This window comes from Theobroma cacao, chromosome 2 (assembly GCF_000208745.1).
Source record: "Theobroma cacao cultivar B97-61/B2 chromosome 2, Criollo_cocoa_genome_V2, whole genome shotgun sequence".
Classification (NCBI taxonomy): Eukaryota; Viridiplantae; Streptophyta; class Magnoliopsida; order Malvales; family Malvaceae; genus Theobroma; species Theobroma cacao.
Window position 1 is genome coordinate 4,678,823 of NC_030851.1, and position 6,982 is coordinate 4,685,804.

General features: G+C 37.5%; 2 protein-coding genes and 1 pseudogene across 2 annotated transcripts; all 3 read left to right on the plus strand.

Moving 5' to 3' along the window:
* LOC18607872 (protein DMR6-LIKE OXYGENASE 2) lies at positions 252–2,243 on the plus strand. Its single transcript, XM_007042267.2, has 3 exons — positions 252–818; positions 986–1,313; positions 1,769–2,243. The coding sequence occupies exons 1-3, from the start codon at positions 346–348 to the stop codon at positions 2,063–2,065; spliced, it is 1,098 nt and encodes a 365-aa protein (XP_007042329.2). The 5' UTR covers positions 252–345; the 3' UTR covers positions 2,066–2,243.
* Positions 2,585–4,208, plus strand: LOC18607873 (annotated as a pseudogene).
* LOC18607874 (methylesterase 3) lies at positions 4,215–6,025 on the plus strand. Its single transcript, XM_007042271.2, has 3 exons — positions 4,215–4,790; positions 5,391–5,522; positions 5,643–6,025. Exons 1-3 carry the CDS (start codon positions 4,305–4,307, stop codon positions 5,919–5,921), a joined length of 897 nt encoding a protein of 298 aa, XP_007042333.2. The 5' UTR covers positions 4,215–4,304; the 3' UTR covers positions 5,922–6,025.

Below are 6,982 nucleotides of genomic sequence, written 5' to 3' on the forward strand. Positions count from 1 at the left end.
TTGTAATTTTATTAACCTAATTTTAATCAAAAACTTCCACTGCATTGATTATTGCCTAACAGGAATCCAACAATATTCTCCTTCGGCCAAAATGTCCAACCCCACTGTCCATGCAGCTAGGCAAGCGCAAACGTCAGAGGCCACAACCTTCCCAAATAGAGTTTTGCCAATCTTGCCTTTGCCTAGTTGCCCTCCTAATTTTTCATCAAAAACTGTCCAGGTTCAATCTCGGTTAAACTCCAACCTTGTACTATATAAAGAACCACTCCTCTGGCTGTCACTTCCCACTGACAAAACCAATTCAATTTTCCTTTTCACTTGAACACTTGATAACAAGAAAACGCAATGGGAGAAGTTGATCCTGCTTTCATCCAAGAGCTTGAACACAGGCCTAAACTCTCGATCATTGAAGCTGAAGGAATACCCTTCATTGATCTTTCGATGTTGAATTCACCTGATGCAGTATCAGACCCTAGCACCCTTGACAGCCTTGTTTCTGAGATAGGTAATGCATGCAAGAACTGGGGATTTTTCCAAGTGATCAACCATGGGGTACCGTTGGAGCAACGCCGGAAACTTGAGAAGGCGTCCAGGAAATTCTTTGCTCAACCATGGGAAGAGAAGGTGAAGGTGAGGAGAGATGAAGTGAAGGTTTTAGGTTATTATGACACTGAGCATACCAAGAATGTTAGAGATTGGAAAGAGGTGTTTGATTTTACTGTGCAAAATCCTACTATAGTCCCAGCTTCAACACACCCTGATGACAAGGAAGTAGTTGAGTGGCACAATCAATGGCCTGATTATCCTCATGAACTAAGGCAATTTTAATAAAATTCCACCTTTTTCCCACTTGATATCTTCATTATTTTGTTTGTTTTTCATTAAATTCACCAAATTTTATACCTAGTAAGTTGAAATTTTGTGGGGGTAAGAAGTTTCAACTATGAAGCTCTAATAGTTTTTGCAATTTTAATTTATGTGACAGAGAGGCATTTGAAGAATATGCAGAGGAATTAGAAAAATTAAGTTACAAGTTGATGGAACTTATTGCCTTGAGCTTAGGCTTGCCAGCGGATAGGTTCCATGGCTTCTTCAAGGACCAAACCAGCTTCATCAGGCTTAACCACTATTCACCTTGCCCTGCTCCTGACCTAGCTCTAGGCGTTGGCCGACACAAGGATGCTGGTGCCTTGACCATTCTTGCTCAAGATGATGTAGGAGGACTGCAAGTGAAGCGAAAATCAGACGGAGAGTGGATCCGCGTCAAGCCTACCCCGGATGCTTTTATCATTAATGTTGGTGACATTATTCAGGTAATGTTTTGGAACTCAAGTTAACATGGCCAAGTACAGATAATATAATTCTTTAGTTGTTAATCATATATATGAACCAAGCAAAGAGCTCAATGTCTGCACGGCGCACAAAATAGCAAATGTTGGAAAGTATTTAGAGAATTAGTTTCGGAACTTTTCATGATAGTATTTGGCTGATGGATTGCTACTCCAATAAGTAACCATATTAGAAAATTATGCATCCAGGTTTTGCCTAACCACTTAACAACTAATGTATGAAATTATATCTTGAAACTTGTAAGTTATAAGCAGGGCTTATAGCCTGTTGGTTCCATGTATGCACCTTGGAGGCCTAATCTGATGAGTGATGGCTGTAATTTTAAATGGTTCTTTTTCAACTTCTGACCAGAGACGTACTCTGTAGTAATATAGAAAATTAGTTGCGGCCTGGTCACTAATTCAAAACGAATGAGCAGGTTTGGAGCAATGAGACTTATGAGAGTGTAGAGCACAGGGTCATGGTGAATTCCGAGAGGGAAAGGTTTTCTATTCCATTCTTCTTCAATCCGGCTCATTACACCATAGTGATGCCCTCAGAGGAGCTGACAAGTGAGAAAAATCCCCCCAGATATAGGCCGTACAATTGGGGAAAATTTCTCATCACTAGAAAGGGAAGTAATTTCAAGAAGCTTGACGTCAAAAACATCCAAATCCAGCACTTCAGGATATCAGAGTTAGCAGATCATCTAGATGGAGCACTATCTGTGATATAATAAAATGGAGCATTAGCTATTGACAGCATATGCAAGTTAGCAATAATAATTTCATCCTGTAAATTTCAAGCTGTTATTGCTGAGGAGAAGACTTTGAATGCATGGTGTGGTTAATATTTCTATTATGAACCATTATGATTGACAGCAATGAAACTTCTTTATAAACATAAGTATTTCCACTAACTTTTGATGATTCTCATATATTTTGTCAAATTGAGAGTGAAATGTTCACATGATCTCCTATGAATACTTATCAAATTGACATTCATCCACTTAGGCGACCACAACCTCTTTCTATCAGGCAAATAATTTGGTTTCTCAGTCAAATATGGGTCCATCAGCTCAATTATTTTCCCCCAGATTTTTAACAGTGACAAAGTCTGATAATTGGAATTATTGGAATGCTTGTAAATTGATGCTTCCAATTACTACATTAGGGTTTGCCTACGGTCCCTAGCTGAGCATTGTTTCTTAACTGATGTAAAATATGAGCCCAAATTCATAAAATAGGCTGCGGACAACCCATAAAGTAGATATCTCTGCTTATAAATTGATGAGACATATGTGCATATCTTGGGGAAATACAAAACCACAGAAATTAAAAAGGACAAAAAAAAAATGCAAAAGCATATTATCTTAGTTTCACTGACGATCTACCTTTCTTTTCTGGTGCTTGGAACTTCATCAGAACCACGTCCTCAGCACTTTGTGTTAGCACGTGGGGCATCCCATGGTGACTGGTCGTGGTAAAAGCTGGTGCCACTTCTAAAATCAGCTGGCCACAATGTCACTGCCATAGACTTGGCGGCATCGGGGATAGATCCTCAGCAAGAGAATACTCTCAGGTCGATTTCTGATTACATCTAGCCACTGAGGGACGCCATGGCATCTTTACCCTTGGAAGAAAAGGTTATCCTTGTTGTTCACAGCTTGGGTGGTTTGGCCATCTCTCAAGCAATGGAAAGGTTTCCTGAGAAGATTTCTGTAGCCGTTTTTGTTGCTGCCATAATGCCTGGTCCGACCCTCAACATCTCCACACTAATTCAACATGTTGGCGTTCAATTTCTACCCATTTACCTTTCCCCTATTTCCCTTCTAATTTTCGTAGTGACAGCATATATACCAGTATATTAAGAACTTTCGATTTAGCTAAATCTATGACTTCTCATTAAAAGGGGTTTTGTTTAAAGCATGGTGGTGACTGACTTACTGTTAACCTAGCTACCTGAGTAGCTATAATTAACGACCATCATCCAACCGTTTTAATTTATTGAACTTTTCTGTGTTTTTGTTGAGAAAGATGTCCGGCGGGCACCATTCAATGGACAGTCGGTACATATATGATGATGGCCCTGACAACCCTCCGACCGCCTCAATTCCAGGTCCTTTGTTCCTTGCAGCAAGAACATATCAGCTTAGCCCACTTGAGGTAAGAAGATTGCACTGTGCTTCATTATTTTTTTTAAAAAATGTTTATACCAATACATATGAGGTAAACATATTAAAATCTGAAATATCCAAGGACCACTAGATTATTAGAACCGCATTTGCAATCATGCAAATAATTTTACTAACCAAGTTGGCTAAAAACTGTGACAGGATTTGGTATTGGCAACCATGTTAGTGAGACCAAATCGTTTATTTAGCGTTAATGACAAGTCAAGGGAACTAGTTCTAACGAGTGAGAAATATGGGACGGTTAATTGGGTTTTCATAGCTGCGGAATACGATTTGATCTATGAGGAGGGCGTACGACAGTGGATGATCCAACAGAACCAGCCCGATCAAGTGGAAGAGATCAAAGGGTCTGGTCACATGGTCATGATGTGTAAGCCAATAGAACTTTTCAATCTTCTCTTAAGCATTGCTATGAAATACAAGCCGGAGGAAGGAAAAGATCATTTTGCAGTGTGACATTCTGTAAAATAAATCAGTGATGGGATTCTAATTTTTTGGATTTTCTGTTTTTTAAGAAGTAAAAAGCTAGTCCTATTATTGTTCTTCCTGTTTCAAGCATTTTTTTTTCTTACAAGTTTTAGCTGATTTGCACATGATCCAGGTCAGTCAAATTTATAAAATGGGCGATAGACCACGGCCCAAATGAACATCAAACTGAAACTTCCCCCATTTTCCTTTTTGACTTTTTCAGGATCCTAGATTTCATTATCTTATAAGCCCTTTCAGTCAAAAGAAAAAGCCAACTTCCTGGAAAGTTACAATCTTGTCCAACCTTAAATTGATGGGCTTTGTCAAACGGCAGAAAGTACTCAATCCAGAAAGAAACATGGAACAGAAGCAGAAGCTCGTGGTCTTAGTTTCACTTCTGATTTACTACCTTCCTGCCATGGTACTTGGAACTTCATCCGAACCACCAAAGCACTTCGTGCTGGTGCATGGGTCCTGCCATGGTGCTTGGTCATGGTACAAGCTGGTGCCACTGCTAAAATCAGAGGGCCACAATGTCACCGGCATAGACCTTGCAGGATCAGGGGTGGATCCACAGCAAGTGAACACTCTCAGGTCGATTTCTGATTACATCAAGCCATTAAGGGACTTCATGGAATCTCTACCTGATCAACAGAAAGTCATCCTTGTTGGTCACAGCTTAGGCGGTTTGGCTATCTCTCAAGCAATGGAAAGGTTTCCTGAGAAGATTTCTGTAGCTGTTTTTCTCACTGCCCTTATGCCTGGCCCGACCCTAAATATTTCAACTCTCAGTCAAAGGGTACCCATGCAATATTTTTTTTTTTTCTGTTCTAATTATCGACTCCAAAGTTTTAATTTTTTTTTCAATTATTCACTAGTTCTAACTTCTACTCCACAATCTGGGCCAAAATTGTGAAGCTACAGGCTTTGAACTGTGGGCCAAAAAATTTAATATTCAAACAACGTTAGCCTTTGTATGGGTTACTACGGGCCTGTGTCACGAGTTCTCTTTTGTTCCTAATTTAAAAAATATGCAAAAAAAATTATTTATAAATTTAATTTTTATTTTATCTTTTATTAATGTAAAATTTATGAATGATTCTTTGAATCATAAAAGGGAGAAATTGCACCTTAATTCAGATTAAAGATGTCACTAATAACATATTCAAGCTTTCAACTCAAAACACATATTTATTAAGTAAAAATAATTTTTATTTATAAGCTCAATTTTCACCTTATTTATCATTAATGTGTGGCTGCAACTTGTCTCTTTTCTTTTGGAGGTGGTTGAAACTTGTAAGTTGAAAGGTGACCTTACATCGTCCTCACAATTTCCAAGTTCTGATATTTTTCTCTGTGTGTGTGTGTCTCTCTCTCTCTCTCTCTGTCTTTGTTGAAGGCATTTAAGGAGCAAGATTCCCAAATGGACAGCCTCTACACTTATGATAATGGTCCCAACAACGCTCCAACCACCTTTATTTTTGGTCCCTTGTACCTCTCTTCCCAAGTCTACCAGCTTAGCCCACGTGAGGTAAGATGATGTGCAACTATCTTTAATTCATGTAGCCTATTTTAAATCTTATAAGATTTTAAAATACTATGACACTGAAATTATGCTAACAACCTTTGCTTTGCAAGAGTACGATTGCAGGATTGGGCATTGGCTAATATGTTGATGAGACCAATACCTTTGTATAGCATGGAAGACATGTCAACAGAACTAGTACTTTCCAAGAAGAGGTACGGGTCGGTTAATCGGGTTTTTATAATTTCGGAAAAAGACATGGTCTCAAGGAAGGATTTAGTACATTGGATGATTGAGAAAAACCCGCCCCATCAAGTAGAAGAGGTCAAAGGATCCGATCATATGGTCATGATGTCCAAGCCTAGACAACTTTGCAATCTTCTCCTAAGCATTGCTACGAAATGATGCTAATATTATTAAAAAAAATAAAGATAAAAAATAAAGCATGTTTAAGTTTACATGTTACAAATAATGTGTTATAGAATTTACAACTTAATCATCTTTTTGTATCGAATCTTGGTTTTAGATTTTTTTTGCTTTAATAAATGAATAGAAAATTCGAATTATTAGTAGCATTCTCTGATTAAATTGACTTTAAATTAATATACTAATCAAAAGGAGGCAGAAACATTAAACAATCGCCACCATATTGCTTGATTTTGTAATGAGTTGCCATTATTTTATTTTTCATGACCAGGGAGAAGCAATGTTTTTAATTGGTTCAAATCATGTGATTAACATGCAACATACATCAAAGCAATCAGCACATTATAATAATAATAGTATAATTATAATTAAAATAATAATGTAATAAATCATGTTTACGATATGGATGGTATATTCATATTTTATTCCATTCTTGTCAAATTTAAAAGACATGATTTCATCGTTACTTAATTAATATAATATGAAAGTAATCATATGGTTTATTTTAAGTGGGAATAAACCATATTATTCAATAAACAAGTCATAATCATCAATAATTATACACTTTTTATATTATCTTATTTCATAATCCCAATAATTATTGTTGACCATTTTGGCGTTTTGTTCATGTAGTTTGAACTAGGTAAATTACAAAGAAAAAGTGACTAATTTTTGAGTAACCCATAAAAATCTTTCTAAGTCGGGGGTTTTTTTTTTTTTTTGGAATGTGTTATTTGTCCAGCTTGGCAATGAAATGACTCCCAATTTCAATTTGGACCAAGTGACAAGTATCCAAATCCAATATCCATGAAAGACGTTGCTTTATGGAAATGCTGATGCTGAGTCACGACGAGGGACGATAAATATCCCCAACAATGCATGCACAATACATATATAGATGTTTCTCTATACCATCACCACCTCTCTCCGACACATACACCCCCATTTGAAGCAGAGGAAGCTGTGCGCCCAATGCCAAGTCAGTCAAACTCTATCCATCCCCAACACACTGACGTAACTTGCTAGTGGGCAGGGGCAGA

What these genes read in the sequence shown, in the direction of transcription:
- LOC18607872 (XM_007042267.2), top strand. Translation starts at nt 346, where the DNA reads ATGGGAGAAGTTGATCCTGCTTTCATCCAAGAGCTTGAACACAGGCCT. An exon ending in GATTATCCTCATGAACTAAG is followed by an intron (nt 819 to 985) that starts GCAATTTTAATA and finishes TTTATGTGACAG; the next exon opens with AGAGGCATTTGAAGAATATG. An exon ending in ATGTTGGTGACATTATTCAG is followed by an intron (nt 1,314 to 1,768) that starts GTAATGTTTTGG and finishes ACGAATGAGCAG; the next exon opens with GTTTGGAGCAATGAGACTTA.
- LOC18607874 (XM_007042271.2), top strand. Translation starts at nt 4,305, where the DNA reads ATGGGCTTTGTCAAACGGCAGAAAGTACTCAATCCAGAAAGAAACATG. An exon ending in TTTCAACTCTCAGTCAAAGG is followed by an intron (nt 4,791 to 5,390) that starts GTACCCATGCAA and finishes TCTTTGTTGAAG; the next exon opens with GCATTTAAGGAGCAAGATTC. An exon ending in ACCAGCTTAGCCCACGTGAG is followed by an intron (nt 5,523 to 5,642) that starts GTAAGATGATGT and finishes GTACGATTGCAG; the next exon opens with GATTGGGCATTGGCTAATAT.